Source organism: Oncorhynchus kisutch, linkage group LG12 (genome assembly GCF_002021735.2).
Source record: "Oncorhynchus kisutch isolate 150728-3 linkage group LG12, Okis_V2, whole genome shotgun sequence".
Taxonomy (NCBI): Eukaryota; Metazoa; Chordata; class Actinopteri; order Salmoniformes; family Salmonidae; genus Oncorhynchus; species Oncorhynchus kisutch.
The window spans coordinates 23807090-23831681 of NC_034185.2; the positions used below are offsets into that span (position 1 = coordinate 23807090).

Here is a 24592-nt window from a genome sequence, read left to right on the forward strand (position 1 = left end):
TTGACTTGGAGTTACATTGTGTTGTTTAAGTGTTCCCTTTATTTTTTTGAGCAGTGTAGTTTATACAGGTTTTATTCACAATTTTTGTATAAATAGCTTCTAGAATATATGTAAACAAACCATAAATATCACAGATTTTGTTTTCTTAGAAAGTCGTGAGTGCTATTATATGATTATTTGTTGCATTTACAACTTGTCAAAGTCCTATCATCAACTGATTTGAGCCAGTGTATAGCTGTAAATTGACGGCATTGTTTGAATGGAATGTTGGCTTATTGAGAGTTAAATTTGAAACATTTACAGAATCATTCCTCTAAAACAGGTTGGCTGGCTAGCTAGCTAGTTAGTTAATACACATACTGTGAAAATAAATTATTCACACAATATCTTATCACAGCACTGGCAAAACCATAGTTGACCAGCTCCCTGACAAACATGGCTGATCTTTGGACCATCATAAGAAGGTTAATCTCCATTCTAGTATTCTAATTCCTAATTCTATGCTTTGACCTATGATCTCAATGACCTGGAAGATAAATGACATGTTATTTATTTTTTAAATGTAAAAAATACATGTTTTCAGCTCAGCACATGAACTTGACTCATAACAGGTTTCAATATAATATTGTCAGGGTTAATTGTTTAACTCTAGCTGTTTGACCGTTACAAAAAAAGATTGCAGATTTTTTTCTACACTGGTCCCGCATGGGAATCAAACCTGCAACCTTGGCGTTGCAAGCACCATGCTGTACCAACTGAGCTACACGGGACTAGAATGGAGAGGTGGCCTGAGTTGTTGTGACAATAAAGTTGGTTGATTGAACTGTGTTGGTGGTGAGAGGTGTCACCTGTAGTAGAGGGCCCCCAGGCTGAAGTTGGCACCTGTATCGGGGACTTTGATGGTTCCGTTGACCATCACCACCTCACGTTGTTGAGCAGCGCATGCAGCACGAGTCTCCCAGCCCAGCACAAACTCACACAAGGCTTCATCCACGCTAAGTAGAGACACAGACATTTAGTCAGAGAGTGTGTGTACAGTATATGTGTCTGTGTGAGCGTTACCAGGAATCCTTGAAAGAGCGACAAATAAAACCGTGAGCGATGGAAAAGTTAAACTAGAAAAATAAACATGACGTTCAAGACTTGAAAAGTACATTTAAATGGTCAATTTTCAACTACGAAGGAGGTTAAAGTGCCTCTTCAACTTGATCATTCAGTAACTTTTCCTAGTGTTGTTAAGTTGAATAAGTTTGTTTTGCCCACAGGTCCACATATAAGTTGCTGACTGGAGGCCAGCTGGCTTTCCTCTGTAGGAGAGAAGGCCAGGTCCAAGATCTGTTTGTGCTGTATATCCAACAACCATAGCAGTTGGTTATATGTCACAAACAGATCTGGGACAAGGCTACAGGCAAGAAGGCTCTCCCAAACTAACTGCTTACAGCCCACTCACCTCAGCAGTTTGGGCTGGCCTATATTAGGACCACAGGTCAGCTGGACCACTGTCTTGGCCTTGAGGCCGTTTCCACACACAGTGTCTCCCATGGTGTAGCTCACTAGGATCTTCTTATCTGGGAGAGGGAGGGTTGGTTGAGGCAATACATCTATCACAGCTTATTTTAGTGGGTTGGGACACAAACACACAAGCCCAAGAACAATGTGAAACGTAACACATGACATTGCAATTTTGGAAGAGTTTCCTCCAGTCCTGCTAAGTTGTGGGTGTGAGGGAGCTGTAAGACCCACCAGAGACGGCCATCTTCTGGGTGTAGACACGGCCCAGGGTCTGGGTCTTCCCCTCGCTGGTCCTCCGGCACACCGTGGCTCCCTCGGGGCAGTCTGGCAGGCCCCCATGGATCCCCTGGCACAGGTTGATATAGTACCTGGAGACAGCACAGCCAAGCTAAAGTTCAAATAGGTTTTTTTCTAACAGCTTGCCACTACTGTGCATTTTCACTCATCATCAAGTTGTACAGAGGGAGAGAAAGACAGAATGGGAGAGGAGTAGGAGGGAGAGAGGAAGATACAGAGAAGGAGTAGGGAAAAGCTAAACATACGCCATTTTGTTGTGGCTGAACTTCCAGGGCTCTGTGAGAGAGGAGAGGGTGCGCAGGTCGTAAGTTTGGTGCTGGTTCACCAGCTTACACTCCATCTTCTTGGGTGGGCATACAGTCGTGGTTCTCCACTGGAAGGTGGCAGCGCAGCCTCCTGTCTCACTGAGAAGCTCTGGGGTGCCATGGCCGGCTGACTGGTCACAGGTGAACAGGATGGACGACTGCCTCTTCCCTGTCACTGAGAGGGAGACGACACACACAGCAGTATTGAGCACAGTTAAGCCCAGAGCCAACTCTGTTCCACACTAAACAAGATTGCCTAAAAGCATTGCTTCGACCAGTAATTACCATTAGCGCAGAATCCCCATTTCCTGTCCTTGTTAAAGTCGCTGGTGGTGGCACACCAGAGTCTCCCATCCATCCTGCCCTCGGTTGTACATGTTGTGTACGACTTCTTCAGGAAGTTGAAGGGAAACACACACACCTCCTCATTCTCAGTCACTGAAAAGGAAAACATGTACAGCAATAAAAAAACAGCACTATATTTTGTCTCAAATGTATCACTTTGGGATTCAACACTACATCATAGATCGCATCTTTAATAACACCATATCTATCTATATCTATCTATATCTATATATATATATATATGTGTGTGTCATTAGCGACTTGGTCATAGACTCAGAGGCAGGACTGACTGAGAACAGTCTAACCTGCTGGGCAGATGTCTCCTCCTCCGTACTGCATGATGACAGCCTGCTCCTCGTGTTTGTAGTCCATAGTCATGGCCTGGCTGATGCCATAGGAGAATGCTGATCCGCCTGGCGACTGCACACACACTGCACTGTTCTTACATTTGGGGTCCGTCACCGCCCCACACACATTGATCTTATAGGTCTCTGAACCGACGCCGGGCACCTGGAAGATAAAGACAATAACTACTTAGAAAGAAAGCCCTGTCCACCAAATAAATGGACAACTGTGTGTTAGCTATAATAGAAGTAGGTATATCGAAGGTAAGAGGCCACGTATGAAAGGTCAACCCACCTGGATCTCCCCAGAGAGGGGTGAGAGGTCAAAGGTGAACTGCAGCTGTGAGTCAGTTAGGTTACAGACACTGGTCTGAGTGGCATCAGGACAGACCAGCGGAGTGGCCCACTCAAACACATACATACAGTCCTGCTTCCTGATCATCTGGGGCGAGCCCTGGGGGGACAGGAAAGAGGCTTTCATTCGGCAAAGACATTACTTATATTTTTGCCATCTTTCAACACAAGAACCATCAGTGAGAAAGAGGTCTCTAATATATAGACACTCCATCTGTGAAACGTGTGGTACTGACCAGCTCCAGGCCTCTCTGGCAGGTGAACAGGATGGTGGAAGTGTAGTTCTGGGTGGAGTCAGAGGGGCAGGTGGTTGTGCTGTTGAAGGTGATTGACACCTCATTGGTCATGCTGTTGAACTCCGGGGTGGAAGTGATTCGACCAATGTCCTGTTAGCAGGAGAGAGAATTCCTTGAGCATGTTGGTTTGTAAACTGTTAAGGGATTTTATGAATAATGACTAAATTATGTATACATTTCAATCAGAATTATGACTAAACAGAATACTATTATGTTACTGTATGGATGTATGCATCTTATTATAATCATAATACTGAATGTAATGTGTGTAATTTTAATCAAGATGTAGAACAAGGACTGTATGTTCCTTGTTAGAAATGAATGAAGTTATCGTCAGACCGGCTAGAATGCTGTGTTCCTTACAAGACATCCTGTCTACACAGGGAGAGGAGATACCTTGTGCTAGTAGTAGATTATTTAACAGGTGGTGGACAATGTGGGAAGGCTTGTGAACTATACTGCCATTGTATCGGAATGGAGGAAGGACAGAATAAAACCTATGGTGCCATTTTTAGTATATAACCTGATGTAAATTGTACAAAAATCAGTACTCTCGAGAATAAACGCTATTGATTGATTTTGAGACTGGTCTCTGTCCATTTTATGCAAATAAGTATCTTACAAATTCTTAGAAATGGGCAGTGTTTTAATTGAATTGGTTGATGAATAAATAGGAATCAAATTCCGTTAACATAAACACAGAGGGAATACTATTAAAGAGTCTTCATTTCTTCTGTGTGTGTGTGTGTGTTGTGGTGCGCATGCGTTTCTCTGCGTGTGACTCACGACAGGGGGCCCATCGTCAGGGTCCATGCAGACAGCTGCCCCTGGGGGACAGGTGACCCCAGGGATGGGGTTGAGGGGCTGGCAGATGTTGATGTAGAAGTCAGGGGACTGGTCCTTGTCCACCAGGTCCTCGTCTGTGGCCATGTAGTAGCCCGTCACATGGATCAGAGGAGTCAGGTCGATGAGGGTAGAGCCGTTCAGGACTGAACACTTCACCTACGGAAACATCATGAAAGAGAGGGACGATGGCGGCTAGCACAGATGTTTATATATTAAATGGCCTATTAGATATAATACACCCAATACACTACACCAAATTTGAATAGAAAGTTGGCAGCTGTTGGTTGATATCTGAACACCTCAATAGGATGTCAGTCAAGGTAATTCAGCAGACTAAACATTGTATTAAGAAAATCTTTCAGTCACCTGTGTAAAGCAACACATGCATGTAGTTTGGTTATTCAACACAGACAGTCAGTTAACATCAGTAACAATAGATGACCAGTACATTGACTTGTTTGAAATTAATTTACATCAAGGGCTCACTGGTTGCCAGATATGCATGGCATGACTGGAATGCACTATTGAAGGAATTCCACCTATCAATCAGGGGCTAGGTAATGCAAATTGCCATATTACTTACGTCTATCTAAACTTTTCAGTTATACTCAGTATGAGGCTACGGGTTGTTTTGGAATTGGGAAAAAACACTTGTAATTACCTGCTGTTCACACACCAGGGGCGTGTGCCAGGAGAAGAAGTGTGTGCACGTGTTCTTGTCTGAGTACACCAGTACTGGCCCCGTGCTGGCCTCTGCGTGGGCCTTGCATACAAAGCTGATGATGCTTTTGTGTGTGATGGCGGGGTTGGCTGCACACACAGCCCCGCCCTCATAGGTCAGTTCCACCACCTGGTCCAGGTATGACAGCTTCCGGCTGGCCCGCCCGCCACTCAGAGCACTCTTGGTCTCCTTGATACACACACCTGCACCTTCACGCACAAACAACTACATTACCATGAGCAGACTGTTTACGTTGATCAATCTCAAGTCTAAGCACTCCATTTCTAGAAATGTTGCACAAGGATTCAGTTAAAAAAAATATATGTTTATTTTGTATTTCACCCCCTTTTTCTCCCTACTTTCGATCTTGTCTCATCACTGCAACTCCGACAGGCTCGGGAGGCGGAGGTCGAGTAATACGTCCTCTGAAACATAACCCGCCAAACCGCGCTTCTTAACACCCGCCCACTTAACCCGGAAGCCAGAGGAGGAAACACCGTTCAACTGACGACAGAGGTCAGCCTGCAGGCGCCCGGCCCGCCAGAGTCGCTAGAGCACGATGAGCCAAGTAAAACCCCCCCAGCCAACCACCCCTGGCCAAACCCTCCCCTAACCCAGGCGACGCTGGGCCAATTGTGCTCTGCGCCCTATGGGACTCCCAATACAGCCCGGGATCGAACCAGAGTCTGTAGTGATGTCCGGGTTTAAAGCACGTGATGCAGGTCCTTAGACCGCTGCGCCACATTTTTTGTTTGCTTTTTTCATTTCAAAATGTCTCATGTGAATGCTTGAATGTCTTTGAACATCTAGTTCTCTTCATCCAGTAAGGTAACATACTGGAGAACCAGCCTCACAGTCCTAAGTCTAAAGCAGAGCCACAGACCTATTACAAAATTCCACTGAACAAACCAACATTGTCTAGAAGAGTCTGCTTAATTTCTACACAGTTGTCTTGGGACCCCTGTCTGGTCCATGGCTCAGTAAGCTGATCACTGCTGGATGGCAGGCCTGTTGATTGATTCCTGAGGGGATGTGGCTTTAACCAGTATTAGAGCTTTCCCAGCCAACCCAGAGCTTGTGAGATAGAATATGGTCTTACCTGTGTCTGGTCCACAACCTGCGTTGGCCACTTCCCCACACACGTTGAGCCGGAACATCTTCCTAGGGTCCAGGTTGTCATACACAGTGTAGCCTCCCTCTTGGCTTAGTCCATTCAGGTCAAAGAGGTGGCCTGGGTTCAGGAGGGCAACACAGTACATACATACGTGTCCAATTTTTTTTTTTTTTAACTATAGCACATGGAGGAGTTTCTCAGTAACTCTTTGCAGTCGTGTGCTTAACTACTGCACGGAGATTCTATGAGAATGATGGTATTTTTCAATGATAATCATACTAACTGCAAATACTTTCTCAGATTTTTTTTATATGGTCTAGTGCAGGCAGCGGTCTTTCAGTTTTCAGTGGCTGTGCGTGGGAATGGCACTCACCGGTGACTGGATTGGTGACTCTGCAGTCGCCATGCTGGCTGCTGTTGAGGGGGCAGGCGGCTGCAGTGAACCACACAAAGGTATAGACACAGTCCTCTATGGCCATGATCAGGGTTGGTCTTGAGTCCTGGGGCAGAAACACAGTCCGTCTACTCAGTTACATTTTAGTCATTTAGCAGACACTCTTATCCAGAGGGACTTACAGTAGTGAGTGCATTCATTTTCATACTGGTCCCCCGTGAGAATCGAACCCACAACCCTGGCGTTGCAAACGCCATGCTCTACCTATTGTGTGTGTGCATATTTGTGTTTATGCGCGCGTGTGTGTGTGTGTGTCGTCTATAATCCCTTACCACTTTGTCACGGTCACATTTGAAACGTATGATGGTGCTCTTATTCCTTTGTCCACCGGAACACATCTCTCCGTTGGTATACTTGAGTACAAGGATGTTCTGGTCCCACTGTGGGGCCGACTCGGCCTCTCCCAGACTCACATAATGCTCCCCACTCTTCAGACAGGACGCTGCGTTGGACGGACACTTCCAGGAGCCTACAACATGAGAGGAAAGAAATATGTTTCCCATGGTTCAGAAGGTGAGCATAATTGCACCACATTCAAACTGTGAATGAAGACTTGAGAATGTTGATATTTGTTCACACAAATGGGGAAATAAATAAGGATATAGGCGCCACCAGTGTCCTTCACTTAAAGGATGCTGGTGTTGAGGATAGGCACTTACCCCCCTGTTGCACCAGAGACTTGCAGACGTTGATGTAGTAGCGCTCCTGCTTCCCAGTGCTGGGCTCCACCACCCAGTTTCTGGAGTTCAGGGCCAGAGAGGAGAGGTCGTACGAGTTTCCATTAGAATCTCTGTGAGAGGAAGAATAAAAAGTAGTCAGAAAGATAGGAGACAAAGGGGAAACCAGTCATTGTCTGGGAGAAAGAGAAGGTTGTGGTTGGAAGAGGGCTCCCAGAATATAATAAAATATGACTATGCGTACTGGTATGAGCAGCTGGTAGTTTTCACGGGGATACAGGCGAGAGCTGTTCGCCAGGTAAAGAGGTAGGTACACTCTGCAGTCTCCTTGATAAATTCTGGCACCCCCTATAGGCAGAAACAACACAAAACAACCCCAGTAACTACCACATCCAAGCACACATTGGGACAAGCAGAGAAGTTGCATTAGAGGTTCACGCTTTCGCTTCGCTCAGACTCACAGGGTTCATTTTAGGATGACAGGAGAAGTAGATCGCTGTGGATCTCTGATAGATCCTATGGCAGGTCTCCCCACCAGTGTAGTTGAGTACCAGCTGTTCTCCAACATAGCTCAGAGTCTGTGAGGCCATGCCTAATACATTATAAAACAAAATCAACATGCCTGAGGTTTTTTGATCAGTTACTAACAAACCAAAATCAAAGCTTTCTTAAAGAGCAAATATTTTATACAGGTTTACATACCGGCAATTCTGTGGGTGCTGCCTTCCACCTGACAGACTGACACCTGGTCATTGCCTGTGTCTTTGTGTGTGCAGATCCCTGGCTGAAGCCCCCCACAGACAGAGAAGTGGTACTGGTACTGGCCACTCTTCACCATGTAGTCCTTCCCTGACAGGGAGCTCATGTCAAACATGTAGCCACTTCTGGGGTCCTTGACTTTACAGTTTTCACCTGCAGCAGTCAGGGAGAGGAGAGTTAACTTGAGCATGATGATGACACTAGTGGAGAGAAGTAACAGTCTTAGTCAGAGCCACAACATTAAACATGGCAGCCTCCTCTTTCAAGCCTACCCTGAGCACTGGTGAGAGGGCACGCCTCGGAGGTTCTCCAGATGAACACATATTCACAGCCGTCTTGGCGGTCAAATACAGGAGAACCCTATTAGTAAAGGAACCAACCAAGAAAAATATAGGTATTAGGAGGGAAAATATATGGTATTAGGATCAGTAACATCAATAAGTAAAATTTCACAGATTCCTGCCATTGATATGTACACCAACTATATGGCCATAACATACAAGAGCATTCCCATAGAGAACAAGATGCGTGTATTTTACTCACAGGGTTGTCGTCACACTGGAAGATGATACGTGTGGAGTAGTGGTCTGTGTCACAGCGGTCCCCGTTGAGGTAGACGATGCTGATGGAGCCGTCAGAGGCCACCTGGGGGCTGGACTGGACGTAGCCCAGGTTCACACCTTTACCCTCCATGGTGCCGCATGCACCCAAGAGGCCCGCTGCAGATGCACACATAGATGCATGTACAGTAGTTAAAACACAAAGCTAAAAATTGTCAAGAGTAATGCTAAACTGAGGGCCTCCCGGGTGGCGCAGTGGTCTAGGGCACTGCATCGCCCAGGCTCTGTCGCAGCTGGCCGCGATCGGGAGGTCCGTGGGGTGACACACAATTGGCCTAGCGTCTTCCGGGTTAGGGAGGGTTTGGCCGGCAGGGATATCCTTGTCTCAAGGCGCACCAGCGACTCCTGTGGCGGTCCGGGCGCAGTGCGCGCTAATCAAGGTAGCCAGGTGCAGGGTGTTTCCTCCGACACATTGGTGCGGCTGGCTTCCGGGTTGGATGCGCGCTGTGTTAAGAAGCTGTGGGACTTGGTTGGGTTGTGTTTCGGAGGACGCATGACTTTCAACCTTCGTCTCTCCCGAGCCCATACAGGAGTTGTAGCGATGAGACAAGATAGTAATTACTAACAACAATTGGATACCACGAAATTGGGGAGAAAATGTATTATATATATTTTTTAATATAATAAAAAGAGTAATGCTAAACTGATGGTACAGCACAGAGGTATTCCTCCTCATTGGCTGGCATATCAACATGGCGTGTGACTCACCCGGGCAGCCCTGGACCGGAGGCAGAGGTTTACACACGTTGATGAAGAAGCTGCGTTTCTTAGCCTGTTCAGCCGTGTCGATGGCCACCCAGGGACTGTCTTCACTGTCCCTGCTCAGATGACTCAGGTCATACTCGTTACCATGGGAATCTAAAATGGAAGGACAAACAACATCTTTCAATTAATGAAAATACCCATTTCTATGACCAGAGTTTGTTAAGGTGGATAAAGTGATATATGCCTCGTTAGAGACGTACTGAAGACATCCACACTGTTTTGAAGACATTGACAGTGTTGTTCCTACCAGTGATTTGACAGTCCACAGGGGCAGGGATGCATGCCAGGGCTGTGGAGAACTCAAAGAGGACATCATGGGTGACATGTGTAGACGAGCTGAGCTCTTCTCTGACCAGTTTCAGAGTGCCAGGGTGGGCGTCCTGGTCACACACAAAACTAATGGTGAAGGTGTCCCTGGTGCCTGGGGGAGAAGGGAGGAATCAGGACAGTTATCAGACCAAATGTTTATGAACTGACTCATTAAAAAGGGATTTTCCAGAGGATTGAAAACTGTTTGTTTTTTTAAACCTTTTGTTTTGGACTCAACACGTCAATGTGTAGCTCATACATGCATAATAAGCGATATACAGTCCTCTCCCAGCGGAAAAAGGCACAGAATTCTTACATTCTAACCTCATTTAGTGCATGAGATCTACGTGCTCGTTCCTGTCATGTAATGAACATGCGCTCTGAAGCAAGTGGGATGAGTGGTTACATGCGCTTACAATTTGTTATTTTGATAAGAGCAAAAATACATCGATCAAATCCATGCATCAAAAGCTAGAAAACATCTGAAATTAGAAGGTTATCAGGTTATGTAGACAAACAGTGCAATTAGTGCAACCAATGACAATAGTGAGGGGTGTGTCATAATGATTAAGTTAATTAAAATGAATTAGTGAAACTGCTAAAAATATATATAGTTTATGGCATATTAAATATATTACGATATTGTTATCATATAGAAACATAATTGAATATTGTAGATCAGATTAGCATCAAGATACATTATTCTTTAATTCAATTTCACATAATTGATTCATTTATTTATATTATTTTTATTTAATCAGGAAGGGCTCATTGAGATTTAAAATCTCTTTTTCAAGAGTGTCCTGGCCAAGATAGGCAGCACCAAGTCATTACAAAAATTTGACGAAAAACTACAAGTAATCTAGTAAAAACCATAGAATTCACAAGAAGACATTGAGATCCTACTACTACAAAAGGGAGGCTTACTGGATATCCTATCTAAAAACATTGACCCCTATTGGTCTGAATATTGACTTTGATCTCAGGCTCTTATGAACAAATCTTTATTTTATGAACAAGTCTTATAAATAGATATATTCTTGCTACAGCTTATTAGCGAACACCTAATATGTTCCCCCTGTTGATGACGCTCATTATACATTAAGGTTGAACCAAAAGATGACATGTTACAAATATGAAATACGAATCAATTATGTGAAATTGAATTAAACAATAATGTATCTTGACGCTAATATGATGTAAAATATTCAATTATGTTTGGAATGGAATTGTAGCCACACAAATACATTTAAAAGATAATTGTCAACCGATCCCAAACGTGATGGACAATGTTGATTGGCAGGTGGAATGATGTCCAATGAGGTTGCAAGGATTAAAATGGGAGGAGGGTTCAGGTTGGCCCAGTATTGTCCATTGAGGTTGCAGGGTGAGCTCAACACCACATAGTTTTTTTTTTTTTTACTCTCTTTGGGTACACGTTAGAGGCTCGAGAACAATGACGTTGTATACAATTGTACACCATTTTGGCCTGTTTTGGCTCATGAGCGCTACTTTCAAAACTACTGGGGGAAATTACACAAACCTTCTGGCAAATCTCTAAGTCAAAAATGTTTGAGAAATGCAGGATATAGCATGCAAAAAAATGTGGATTCCATTTCTTAGGCAGCCATGCTAATATTGCCATAGTATGTATCCCAACTTGAGATCTGTAATGTGCAACTCTATTATATAAGACTGTGCACATTTTTTTTTGCAAATGATGCATTTATGTCGAAGGGAGCAGCTGTGATGATTGAAGATTGCTGGGTCCATTGACTGTACCTGTAGGCCTGTCCAGGTCTCCTTTGTATGTGAGTGTGAGCAGGCCGTCAGTAGAGTACTGTAGAGATCTCTCCACTCCCACAGGACCAACAACCAGGCCATGGTCCAGCTCACAGCCAGCTACAGGCTTCCCCTGGTCCTTACTACACTCTGCCACCTCATCACAGATATTCACCTGGGGGGGGGTCATATAGTCAGGCACAGTGCCCCAAAACACTGCTACACAAACAATGTGTATGTGTACATTTCATTGCAACATAAGTCAAGTCAGGAACTGGAAACCAGAGCTAGTCTGGGAAATGGATTCACTTTAGTTGATTTTATTACATTTATTTGACAGGGACGATGGACAGTAGTCAACATTTCTGGGAATGTGCCATTTCTGCTATGCAGGCCAGAGGCTACAACCTGCCACTGCGTGGAGAAGTTAAAAGGAGTCAGGACTAAAACTGCTTGGATATACATCGATCCCTTGGGCAATTTTTGACGCGGACCCCAAACCGATCCAAATCTGTTATAAAATCGGTTCAAACGTTACATTTTTTTTTAGCTCATGACTTTTTCTACATCCCGAAAATGCACAATTGTTTTTGTGACAAATGATATGTCCTCTCCTTCAGTGTTGAACTAAGCATGTAACTGTGTTGACAGTCATTTATCTACAAGTAAATTTGCATGCCAAAAATAGGCAATATCAGTAGCCTCGTCAAACTGCGCACTTTCACACACTCACCAACGAGAGGTAGGCCGCAAGTCACCTTCAGCATTCAAATGTTTGTAAAATGGCGCAATTTTAGGTTTTATTCGTTGAGTGACAACCAATGTTATTTGCTAGGTTATTGTTATCAAATACCTTGTTGAAAACTTTTTTTACGAGACTAAATTAGCCTAAGCAAGTGCCGGAGACACGACTCATCTGGCTATTTCGACTACCTCAGGGGTGTCAAACTTATTCCATGGAGGGCCTAGAGTCTGCAGGTTTTTTTTCTTTTTTCTTTCAACTAAGCCATAGACAACCAGGTGTGGTGTATAATTAGTGACCTTAATAAATCAATCCAATACAAGGGAGGAGCGAAAACCAGCAGACACTCGGCCCTCCGTGGAATGAGTTTGACATATGGTATACCTGCTGATCGACTCATCTGGCTATATATTGTAGGCTACCTGCTGATCGGGGCTTAGGCTAAATTAGATTATATTTTGATTGTTCGGGTTCACCATCAGCAATCATGCTTTAATAACCTCTACAGGATCGGTGTCCCCCCGCAGGACGGTTGAGCTAATGTGATTAGCATAAGGTTGTAAGTAAAAAGAACATTTCCCAGGACATAGACATATCTGATATGGGAAGAAAGTTTAAATTATTGTTAATCTAACTGCACTGTCCAATTTACAGTAGCTATTACAGTGAAAGAATACCATGCTATTGTTTGAAGAGAGTGCACAGTTTTGAACATGAAAATGTATTAATAAACCAATTAGGCACATTTGGGCAGACTTGATACAACATTTTGAACAGAAATGCAATGTTTTACTGGATCAATCTAAAAAGTTGCACATGCACTACAAAATCGAAATTACGCCTAAACTGGAATAATACATTGTGGCCTTTCTCTTGCATTTCAAAGATGGAACAAAAATAAAACTATATTATCTTTTACCAGATCTAATGTGTTACATTCTCCTACGTTAATTTAACATTTCCACAAACGTCAAAGTGTTTCCTTTCAAATTGTATCAATAATATGCATATCCTTGCTTCAGGTCTTGAACTACAAGGCAGTTAGATTTGGGTATGTCATTTTAGACAAAAAAAATAAAAATAAATGGGTCAGATCCACAATACGTGTACAGTTAGTCAAAAGTTTGTGTTTTTCTTTATTTTTACTATTTTCTACATCGCAGAATAATAATGAAGACATGAAACTATGAAATAACATGGAATCATGTAGTAACCACCTTAAAAAAGTCGCCACACTTTGCCTTGATGACCACTTTGCACACTCTTGGTATTCTCTCAACCAGCTTCACCTAGAATGCTTTTTCAACCATCTTGAAGGCATTCCCACATATGCTGAGCACTTGGTGGCTGCTTTTCCTTCACTCTGTGGTCCAACTCAGCCAAAACCACCTCAATTGAGTTGAGGTTGGGTGATTGTGGAGGCCAGGTCATCTGATGCAGCGCTCCATCACTCTCTTTCTTGGTCAAATAGCCCTTACACAGCCTAGAAGTGTGTTGGGTCATTGTCCTGCTGAAAAACGAATTCTAGTCCCACTAAGAGCAAACCAGATGGGATGGTGTATCGCTGCAGAATGCTGTGGTAGCCATGCTGGTTAAGTGTGCTTTGAATTCTAAATAAATCACTGACAGTGTCACCAGTAAAGCACCCCCACACCATTACACCACCTCCTCCATGCTTCACAGTGGGGACCACACACGTGGAGATCATCCATTCACCTACTCTGCATCTCACAAAGATACAGTGCCTTGCGAAAGTATTCGGCCCCCTTGAACTTTGCGACCTTTTGCCACATTTCAGGCTTCAAACATAAAGATATAAAACTGTATTTTTTTGTGAAGAATCAACAACAAGTGGGACACAATCATGAAGTGGAACGACATTTATTGGATATTTCAAACTTTTTTAACAAATCAAAAACTGAAATTGGGCGTGCAAAATTATTCAGCCCCTTTACTTTCAGTGCAGCAAACTCTCTCCAGAAGTTCAGTGAGGATCTCTGAATGATCCAATGTTGACCTAAATGACTAATGATGATAAATACAATCCACCTGTGTGTAATCAAGTCTCCGTATAAATGCACCTGCACTGTGATAGTCTCAGAGGTCCGTTAAAAGCGCAGAGAGCATCATGAAGAACAAGGAACACACCAGGCAGGTCCGAGATACTGTTGTGAAGAAGTTTAAAGCCGGATTTGGATACGAAAAGGTTTCCCAAGCTTTAAACATCCCAAGGAGCACTGTGCAAGCGATAATATTGAAATGGAAGGAGTATCAGACCACTGCAAATCTACCAAGACCTGGCCGTCCCTCTAAACTTTCAGCTCATACAAGGAGAAGACTGATCAGAGATGCAGCCAAGAGGCCCATGATCACTCTGGATGAACTGCAGAGATCTACAGCTGAGGTGGGAGACTCTGTCCATAGGACAACAATCAGTCATATATTGCACAAATCTGGCCTTTATGGAAGAGTGGCAAGAAGAAAGCCATTTCTTAAAGATATCCATAAAAAGTGTCATTTAAAGTTTGCCACAAGCCACCTGGGAGACACACCAAACATGTGGAAGAAGGTGCTCTGGTCAGATGAAACCAAAATTGAACTTATTGGCAACAATGCAAAACGTTATGTTTGGCGTAAAAGCAACACAGCTCATCACCCTGAACACACCATCCCCACTGTCAAACATGGTGGTGGCAGCATCATGGTTTGGGCCTGCTTTTCTTCAGCAGGGACAGGGAAGATGGTTAAAATTGATGGGAAGATGGATGGAGCCAAATACAGGACCATTCTGGAAGAAAACCTGATGGAGTCTGCAAAAGACCTGAGACTGGGACGGAGATTTGTCTTCCAACAAGACAATGATCCAAAACATAAAGAAAAATCTACAATGGAATGGTTCAAAAATAAACACATCCAGGTGTTAGAATGGCCAAGTCAAAGTCCAGACCTGAATCCAATCGAGAATCTGTGGAAAGAACTGAAAACTGCTGTTCACAAATGCTCTCCATCCAACCTCACTGAGCTCGAGCTGTTTTGCAAGGAGGAATGGGAAAAAATGTCAGTCTCTCGATGTGCAAAACTGAGAGACATACCCCAAGCGACTTACAGCTGTAATCGCAGCAAAAGGTGGCGCTAAAGTATTAACTTAAGGGGGCTGAATAATTTTGCACGCCCAATTTTTCAGTTTTTGATTTGTTAAAAAAGTTTGAAATATCCAATAAATGTCGTTCCACTTCATGATTGTGTCCCACTTGTTGTTGATTCTTCACAAAAAAATACAGTTTTATATCTTTGTTTGAAGCCTGAAATGTGGCAAAAGGTCGCAAAGTTCAAGGGGGCCGAATACTTTCGCAAGGCACTGTACGGCGTTCGGAAACAAAAATCAAACATTTGGACTCATCAGACCAAAAGACAGCTTGTGTTCCTTGGCTCAAGCAAGTCTCTTCTTCTTATTGGTGTTCTTAAGTAGTGGTTTCTTTGCAGCAATTCAACCATGAAGGCCTGAATCACACAGACTCCTCTGAATAGTTGATGTTGAGATGTGTCTGTTAATTTAACTCTGAAGTATTTTGGGCTGCAATCTGAGGTGCAGTTAACTCTAATGAACTTATCCTCTGCAGCAGAGGTAACTCTGTCTTCCATTCCTGTGGCAATCCTCACGAGAGCCAGTTTCATCATAGAGCTTGATGGTTTTTGCAGCTGCACTTGAAGAAACTTTAAAACTTCTTGAAATGTTCCGCATTGACTGACCTTGTCCTTTGTCATTTCTCTTTGCTTATTTGAGTTGTTCTTGTCATAATATGGACTTGGTCTTTTACCAAATAGAGCTATCTTCTGTATACCAACCCTAGCTTGTCACAACACAAATGAATGGATCAAACGCATTAAGAAGGAAAGAAATTCCACAAATTAACAAGGGACATCTGTTAGTTGAAATGCATTTCAGGTGACTACCTCATGAAGCTGGTTGAGAGAATGCCAAGAGTGTGCAAAGCTGTCATCAAGGCAAAGGGTGGCAACTTTGAAGAATCTCAAATCTCAAATATATTTTGATTTGTTTAAAAAAAAGTGGTTACTACATGATTCCATATGTGTTATTTCATAGTTTATGTCTTCACTATTACTCAACGTAGAAAATAGTAAAAAATAGTAGGAATTAGTAGGCGTGTCCAACCTTTTGACTGGTACTGTACATGGTCAATTTTAGACATACAGGGTAAAGTTGATCATTTCATAACGAGGACATCACTTTTTCTACACGCACTGCGTGGTCCATGCGGGGAAAACTTCCAAACGGTCTGCCATTTGATTTTGAAACGGGGGCGAAACCCAAAGTTGTGCTATATATTCATTGGCCATGTCATTGCTAATTTGTAAAGATACATATTTATACATTACTAGCTTAAACCCTTTTAATCTGCAAAAATGATTTCGTTGGTGATGGTGATTTCGGGTTGATAGATGCCCAGTTTCATCACAACCACACACAGAGAGAGAGGTCAGCACAGAGACCGAATTTAGAATGGAAAATGTATGCGTTTATATAACAAATGCATCAAATCGTATCTCATTGATATGTACTTCTAATCAAACTGAATAGTTTCAAACTAAAACGTATCGTTCCTGTGCCAATGCATCTAGATACATATCGAATCATCTTGAAAAGGGACAGGTGATCATCCCTAGTGACTTACCACAAACGTTTTCCCATTCCCCTCAGCCTTGTAGCCAGTCTTGGAGGACAGAGGATGCAGATTGAACTCAAAGCCGGTGTTGGGATCCCTCACAGAGCAGGTCTGCCATAGAATAGAACAAAGAAACATTTAAAATCATTGACGACACCTCACCAAATCTATAACAGAAGATTAAAGACTTTAGAGATAAACATTTGCTTCAAGTTGATGTGGAACGCAAAAACTCACCTTGTTCTTGTCATCAGCAGTACTGATGGCACAAGCTGCCCCGGTCTCCCACATGAAGTTGGCAGTGCAGTTTCCATAACTAAGGAAACGAGGGCCGGATGACTGTAGATACAGATAAATACAGGCCCATCTCACTCTTAAAATCCTAGACAGACGTTATGATATAGATTATTTTGACTCAGTGCTCTATAAATATGCCATTTCACTTACCACAGACACTCTGGAGCAGACCAGGTGGATACGTGTAGTGTAGGTGAGTTTCAGTCCATCTGAGATGCACTTGGAGCCGCCCGTGTACTCCAGCAGCAGGCGGTCCTTCTCCTCGATCACTGGACCTCTCTTAGCCAGGCCCATGTTACTGACAGACACTGTTTCAGACAGAATGCCCTGAAGACAACACACAGAGAAAGACCAGAATCACATCGGGCTACAGTTCAGTACTAAGACAGACCCACAGGGATGGCTACCAGGACCAGAAGAGGGATACTAACAGTCTTACCTTCAATTGATATCAATAACAAAAAAAAGATGAATATAATTTGTAGAACAGTCTCAACTTTTTAATGCTGTTTAATGCGCTGTTTTCAGATAATGCCATTGGATAAATACTGTACTCTGGTAGAAGGAAACTGAAGTGTAAGTTCCATGACCCAAACAGTGTTTAACACACATCATAGTGTGTAAACCTCCTCCTGTAGGTCATCCTGGAGCTTTTACACTAACCTGCTGAGGCTCGTATTTCATCTGGCAGACGGAGGCCTGGCGGTCACAGCCCTGCACGGCATTCAGAGGACGACACACATTGATGTAGTACTTCCTCAGGTTGTTAGGGTCAGACAGGTCCATGGCCTGCCAGTTCCTCCCTCTACTAGACCGGGAAAGACTGCGAGAGAGGACAGAGAGCGGAGGGTTACACACATTATTCTTCAAATATTGTTTCTTGTCTGCCTTCATTAGACATAACTAGGACAAATCATTTTTCTTGACCCTATGACCTGACCAGGACAAAGGAAGCTTTGTGGCCTGGGAAAACTACTTTGCCCTAGTCATAACATAACCTTGTGCAGGGAATTCTCACCTGGAGAGGTCGTACTGGTCCAGACTGTTGGGGTCTGTTACCACACACTCCTGTGGCCTCTCTGGACAGGCATAGGACGTATACCACCTGAAGTTATAGGTGTACTTGTCTTCTACCTGTGAGGATCAACATGGTTATGAATAATGGTACGTTCATGGTATAAATACTACAGGTGGAAACAGTGCATATGTGAACCATATGAAGAACTACATATTAGAGATTGGATGAGATCTGTCAGCAGGACATATACCCTGATCAAGACAGCTTTTGTCTGTCGAAACGTTGGACATAAATATTTTTGCATCTGAACTCCTAGAGTGTGCGGCTCTCCTTTATTTTTTAATTGTTCCACTCCGCTAGCCAGCACCTCACCTAAATAGGTATGCGTTACTTTCGCCTCTAGGACCCAGTCAGTACCTGAAACTCTGGCTTTCCAGCGCCGGCCTCTCGGTCACAGAGGAAGGAGATCATAGTGGAGCGAAGGGTGTGCTGCATGTTGTTGTACTGAGAGCCATTATTGTAGGACAGCTTGATCATCCCGTCATAGTAGGACAGCTGAGAGTTAAACTCCCCCAGGCTCCATGAATTAGAGCCACTGTAGCAGACAGACACACCAAACATAAGAACAGAAGCTACAGTATATCCATCCATTACTTCAGACTAAACAGTCAGTCCTCCTCTAACCTCTGAACTCTAAAGCACATGTACGGACCCCAGGTATAGGCTTGATCTTATTTTCCTACCACTGTAATAGGGGCACTTCCACCTATTGTATATCAACAGGGATTTAGTATGACAAGAAGAGTTGATTTAAAATGGTTAATACATGCCTTTGGTCCACTTGGCAGGCCCCAGCCTTCAGAGGGCATTTGGCTGCAGTGACAGAGCCACAGACGTTAATTAAGTAGTCATAATCTCCATTGGACATGTTGTAGAAGCCTCCTCCAGGTTTAGACAGGGGGGACAGATCAAATGAGAACCCTGGAGAGAGAAGATAAGAGAAAATTATAGTAACGCATCAAACAGCTTACATCTCCATAATCTAAACCTCCTGTCCTTGTCTCCCTGCTTCCATATGAAACCAAATTAAAGTTCTGGACACATGGACACAAATTTCTGGCAGGCATCTGGTTCCATGTGACCTACCAGCTTGAGGGTCTTCCACCTTGCAGTTGTCCCCCTCGGTCCTGGACATGACGCAGGCTGCAGCCGTGTACCACTCAAACTCATACACACAGCCGTCACTGGACACACTGCGCATGATGGGGGCACTCTCTAGGTCACCTGGGTAGGACAGGGGGGGAGACGGGGGACACACAGAAAGTCAGGAGGAGTTGAACAGCTAGACTTTAAAGACAACATCAAGGTAGGACTAAATGCTAGCTAGCACCACTTTCAGGTAGTCTTGCTACGATACAAAAATGTTGACTTCGATAGTAGGTTTAGTATCACGATACTAGATATCAAAACGATACCGCGACAAAAAAGGCGGCGTATCAGCCAGTCACAGAATGGCACTTGTTCCAGACAGATCTTTTGAGTTCAATATCGTTACAGATTTGGTATTTTTGAATGTATATATTAATGAATCAATTATACAATCAATTTGACGTTGGTAAAAAAAAAAAAATCCACAAGTGTATTACCGGCTGGGCACATCAAGCTGAGATGATTTCGCAGATCTAACACCCACTATTGGCTTCCTAGGCTACATTGGAATTGTATTTTAGCCTGTTTTTTAGCCAGTTTTTTTTACAGCCTATTTTAGCCTGTAATGGACATTGTTTTGCAAACAGTAATTAACCGTTTCAACATTTTATGTGCCGTGTTGGATCATTCAAGGGTTTTAACTTCTGTACAGCATAAGTGGTCATGCAGCCCAGGCTCCTAGTGAGTGCAGTGGTTTCTCAGGACAGGCTAGAGCTAGCAATGAGGAAGTTGGGCAGGCATGGAGCAGGCACGGTGCCATCATGCTAAAAGGGGACATTGACAGCACTGATACAGACGTGATCCTCTATCAAATCAGTAGACGACATGAGACATTTGACAGAAGTACCGAAAGTAACAAAAATTCGAGTATCGAACCGTTTTTCATGTTCAATTATAAAAAAGGAACAACATTTCGGTATAAAATGCAACACTACTTTCAGGCGAACAGTTGTTCACCATGGACTCTGCAACTAACTATTTCTAACACTCTCACCTGGCTTGCACTTCAGAATCATGATGGTCTTGATTTTTGTGTGCTTCCTGCATTCTCCTCCCTCAGTGTATACCAGCTGTATGTCGTTGCTGTCAGTCTTGGTAGGGGAGGTGAGAAATTTGCCCAAGCTGATGACTTTTTCCTTTCCTAAAGGAGAGGATGGAATACATTTTTGAAAGGCAACAAACAAGCTACAAACTATAAGCCATCTTGGTCTCTCAGATTTGACAGCATGTTGTCCGTGTACAGATAAGAGTCACGGCCTGTATTCAGAAAGCGTCTCAGAGTAGGTCTAGACTCAGTTGTGCATTTTAGATCATAATGAACATGGGGGACCTGATCCTAGAACAGCACTCCTACTCAGACGCTTTATGAAAACAGGCCCAGATCTTCTCCAGACGTACCCACTGCACAGATGGCAGCGTCCTCGGGGCAGGTGCTGGTGGCCCCCTGCTGGAGGACTTTGTGACACACATTGACGTAATAGCGCATCCTGTCTGACTTGGGGGCATTGGCATCCACAGCCTCCCAGTTCTGGGCCGACTCAGACTCTGAAAGGCACAAGACAAGTTATGTGGTTTAGCATATACACTGACTATACAAAACATGCTATTTCCATGGGACTGACCAGGTGAATCAAGATGAAAACTATGATCCCTTATCGATGTCACTTGTTAAATCCACTTCAAATCAGTGTAGATGAAGAGGAGGAGAAAGGTTAAAGAAGGATCTTGAACCCTTGAGACATGGATTGTGCATGTGTGCCATTCAGAGGGTGAATGGACAAGACAAAAGATTTAAGATCCTTTGAACAGGGTAAGGTCAGTGCCAGGTACACCAGTTTGTGTCAAGAACTGCAATGCTGCTGGGTTTTTCACGCTCAACAGTTTCCCATATGTCTCAAGAATGGTCCACCACCAAAAGGACATCCAGCCAACTTGACATGACTGTGGGAAGCATTGGAGTCAACATGGGCCAGCAACCCTGTGGAATGCTTTCGACACTTCGTAGAGTCCATGCCCCGATGAATTGAGGCTGTTCTGAGGGCAAAAGAGTGGGGTGCAACTCAATATTAGGAAGGTGTTCCTAAAGTTTGGTATACTCAGTGTACAGTATATACACTGTTCAAAAAAATAAAGGGAACACTAAAATCACATATCCTAGATCTGAATTAATGAAATATTCTTATTAAATACTTTTCTTTACATAGTTGAATGTGCTGACAACAAAATCAAACAAAAATTATCAATGGATATCAAATTTATCAACCCATGGAGGTCTGGATGATGGAGTAACACTCAAAATTAAAGTGGAAAACCACACTACAGGCTGATCCAACTTTGATGTAATGTCCTTAAAACAAGTCAAAATGAGGCTCAGTAGTATGTGTGGCCTCCACGTGCCTGTATGACCTCCCTACAATGCCTGGGCATGCTCCTGATGAGGTGGCGGATGGTCTCCTGAGGGATCTCCTCCCAGACCTGGACTAAAGCATCCGCCAACTCCTGGACAGTCTGTGATGCAACGTGGCGTTGGTGGATGGAGCGAGACATGATGTCCCAGATGTGCTCAATTGGATTCAGGTCTGGGGAACAGGCGGGCCAGTCCATAGCATCAATGCCTTCCTCGTGCAGGAACTGCTGACACACTCCAGCCACATGAGGTCTAGCATTGTCTTGCATTATGCGGAACCCAGGGCCAACCGCACCAGCATATGGTCTCACAAGGGGTCTGAGGATCTCATCTCGGTACCTAATGGCAGTCAGGCTACCTCTGGCGAGCACATGGAGGGCTGTGCGGCCCCCCAAAGAAATGCCACCCCACACCATGACTGACCCACCACCAAACCGGTCATGCTGGAGGATGTTGCAGGCAGCAGAATGTTCTCCACGGCGTCTCCAGACTGTCACATGGGGCGGCAGGGTAGCCTAGTGGTTAGAGCGTTGGTAACCGGAAGGTTGTAAGTTCAAATCCCCGAGCTGACAAGGTACAAATCTGTCGTTCTGCCCCCGAACAGGCAGTTAGCCTAGGAACAGTGGGTTGTCATTGAAAATAAGAATTTGTTCTTAACTGACTTGCCTAGTTAAATAAAGGTAAAATAAAATCAAATAAACATGTGCTCAGTGTGAACCTGCTTTCATCTGTGAAGAGCACAGGGCGCCAGTGGCGAATTTGCCAATCTTGGTGTTCTCTGGCAAATGCCAAACGTCCTGCACGGTGTTGGGCTGTAAGCACAACCCCCAACCGGAGGTAGCGGTCCTGCTGCTGGGTTGTTGCCCTCCTCCACATCTCCTGATGTACTGGCCTGTCTCCTGGTAGCGCCTCCATGCTCTGGACACTACACTGACAGACACAGCAAACCTTCTTGCCACAGCTTGCATTGATGTGCCATCCTGGATTAGCTGCACTACCTGAGCCACTTGTGTGAGTTGTAGACTCCGTCTCATACTACCACTAGAGTGAAAGCACCGCCAGCATTCAAAAGTGACCAAAACATCAGCCAGGAAGCATAGGAACTGAGAAGTGGTCTGTGGTCCCCACCTGCAGAAGCACTCCTTTATTGGGGGTGTCTTGCTAAATGCCTATAATTTCCACCGGTTGTCTATTCCATTTGCACAACAGCATGTGAAATTTATTGTCAATCAGTGTTGCTTCCTAAGTGGACAGTTTGATTTCACAGAAGTGTGATTGACTTGGAGTTACATAGTGTTGTTTAAGAGTTCCCTTTATTTTTTGGGGCAGTGTATATATATATATTTTTTTCTTTTTCTTTTGTGTGCATTTTATGTCCTTTTTCGCCCCAATTTTGTGATATCCAATTGCGATCTAATTACAAACTTGTCTCATTGCTGCAACTCCCCAACAGGTTTGGGAGAGACGAAGGTCGAGTTATGCGTCCCCCGAAACATGACCCGCCAAACCTTAAATGTACATATAAAAGGTATTAGGGCTCATACTCATCTTTCTGATCCCTTTTACTTAAAGTATAAAACTGGAAGTCAAGGGGCTGGTCATTTACATTGATACATGCTGATCGTCAACTGGGATGGAAGCTGAACGAAGTATTCAAGCTCTCTGCAACTGGAGATGATCCAGGACTCCATCTTACCAGAGAAACGTGTTAAGGTGGACAGGTCATAATGCTTATAGTGTATAGTCTTGTTGTCCGTGACCATGCAGAGTAGATCCTTCTTCTCCTTGACACAGGCGTAAGCCGTCTGCCAGTCAAAGTAGTAGGTGCAGTCTGTCTCACCAGCAAACACAGGCGAGCCACGGCCACCGTTTCCTGAGAAACACACAAATAAGGAATAAGCTGGAATGTAATGGAAAATACTTTAACCTGTCATTGGGGAGAGTCCTCTACAGCAGAAAACATTGTTCATTTACAAGGTCCTTGCTTTCTCCTTGGACATGCTATGGGTTATGCTCACCTGCTGTTTTGTTGCACTCAAAGTTGATGATGGTCATGCGCTGAAAGCCCGAGCTACACCGGCTCCCATCTGGATAGATCAGAGTCAGATCTCCATCAGAGTACCTGGAATAGAGAACAATAAAAAGGGACAATTGTTACAAATAAAGGGAAAAGAAGGAGAGAGAAGCTGAGATGGAGAAATATGAAGACAAGACATCTGGCAAGAAAATATGTTCATTAATATTTTAAAAACCTTAGTGTTTGATTCATGTATCTCCCGGCAATCTTTTTGACATCTCCCGTTGCTTTGACTTGGCAGACGGACACATAGTGCTGGTCGTCACCACACTCTCCTGCCTTGGTCTCCCCACACACATTCAGGTAGTAGAAATAGTTGTCCTTCCCATCGCTGCTCTTGTCCTCAGCCATATAGGGGTCGTCTGTAGCTACACACACAGAACGTGACACAGTGATATTGGTGATATATTTCAACACGTCATTCACTGTTAGAGGAACTATCATAAAGTCCGTGGGGAATTTGGACAGTCATGAGTATTCATAGCATTACTTCCTTTTATTACGCAAAAAAAAGATGCATTGCCCAATGTTTCTCAAAGCCTGGCATGCTCTGGGAATGGCAGACTCACGGCCGAGGGTGAGGTGGGTGAGGTCTATGTTGATGTCGTGCTGCTTGCTGGTCAGGGTGCAGTTGTGACTCTCCAGGTAGTCTCTGTG

At 44.0% G+C, this 24592-nt stretch overlaps 1 protein-coding gene across 2 annotated transcripts in view; it reads right to left on the reverse strand.

Moving 5' to 3' along the window:
* Positions 1-24592, reverse strand: part of LOC109900736 (cation-independent mannose-6-phosphate receptor-like) — a 38512-nt gene that overhangs the window by 5645 nt on the left and 8275 nt on the right. For both annotated transcript variants that reach the window (XM_020496523.2, XM_031837166.1), the window contains 36 exons: positions 24505-24592; positions 24111-24303; positions 23877-23980; positions 23555-23731; positions 20850-20996; positions 20446-20592; positions 19389-19526; positions 19073-19223; positions 18660-18837; positions 18243-18358; positions 17888-18047; positions 17375-17551; positions 17165-17266; positions 16937-17038; positions 11501-11675; positions 9657-9830; positions 9353-9502; positions 8568-8743; positions 8297-8384; positions 7968-8177; positions 7727-7857; positions 7510-7613; positions 7248-7378; positions 6861-7057; positions 6508-6634; positions 6120-6251; positions 4961-5229; positions 4240-4455; positions 3394-3543; positions 3099-3257; positions 2765-2969; positions 2400-2552; positions 2055-2289; positions 1744-1880; positions 1451-1568; positions 849-995 (listed from right to left, as the gene is read on the reverse strand). The exon at positions 24505-24592 is cut by the window's right edge and continues 72 nt beyond it. In XM_020496523.2, coding sequence (XP_020352112.1) covers positions 849-995; positions 1451-1568; positions 1744-1880; positions 2055-2289; positions 2400-2552; positions 2765-2969; positions 3099-3257; positions 3394-3543; positions 4240-4455; positions 4961-5229; positions 6120-6251; positions 6508-6634; positions 6861-7057; positions 7248-7378; positions 7510-7613; positions 7727-7857; positions 7968-8177; positions 8297-8384; positions 8568-8743; positions 9353-9502; positions 9657-9830; positions 11501-11675; positions 16937-17038; positions 17165-17266; positions 17375-17551; positions 17888-18047; positions 18243-18358; positions 18660-18837; positions 19073-19223; positions 19389-19526; positions 20446-20592; positions 20850-20996; positions 23555-23731; positions 23877-23980; positions 24111-24303; positions 24505-24592 — 5564 coding nt within the window. The remainder of the gene's footprint in view (positions 1-848; positions 996-1450; positions 1569-1743; positions 1881-2054; positions 2290-2399; positions 2553-2764; positions 2970-3098; positions 3258-3393; positions 3544-4239; positions 4456-4960; positions 5230-6119; positions 6252-6507; positions 6635-6860; positions 7058-7247; positions 7379-7509; positions 7614-7726; positions 7858-7967; positions 8178-8296; positions 8385-8567; positions 8744-9352; positions 9503-9656; positions 9831-11500; positions 11676-16936; positions 17039-17164; positions 17267-17374; positions 17552-17887; positions 18048-18242; positions 18359-18659; positions 18838-19072; positions 19224-19388; positions 19527-20445; positions 20593-20849; positions 20997-23554; positions 23732-23876; positions 23981-24110; positions 24304-24504) is intronic.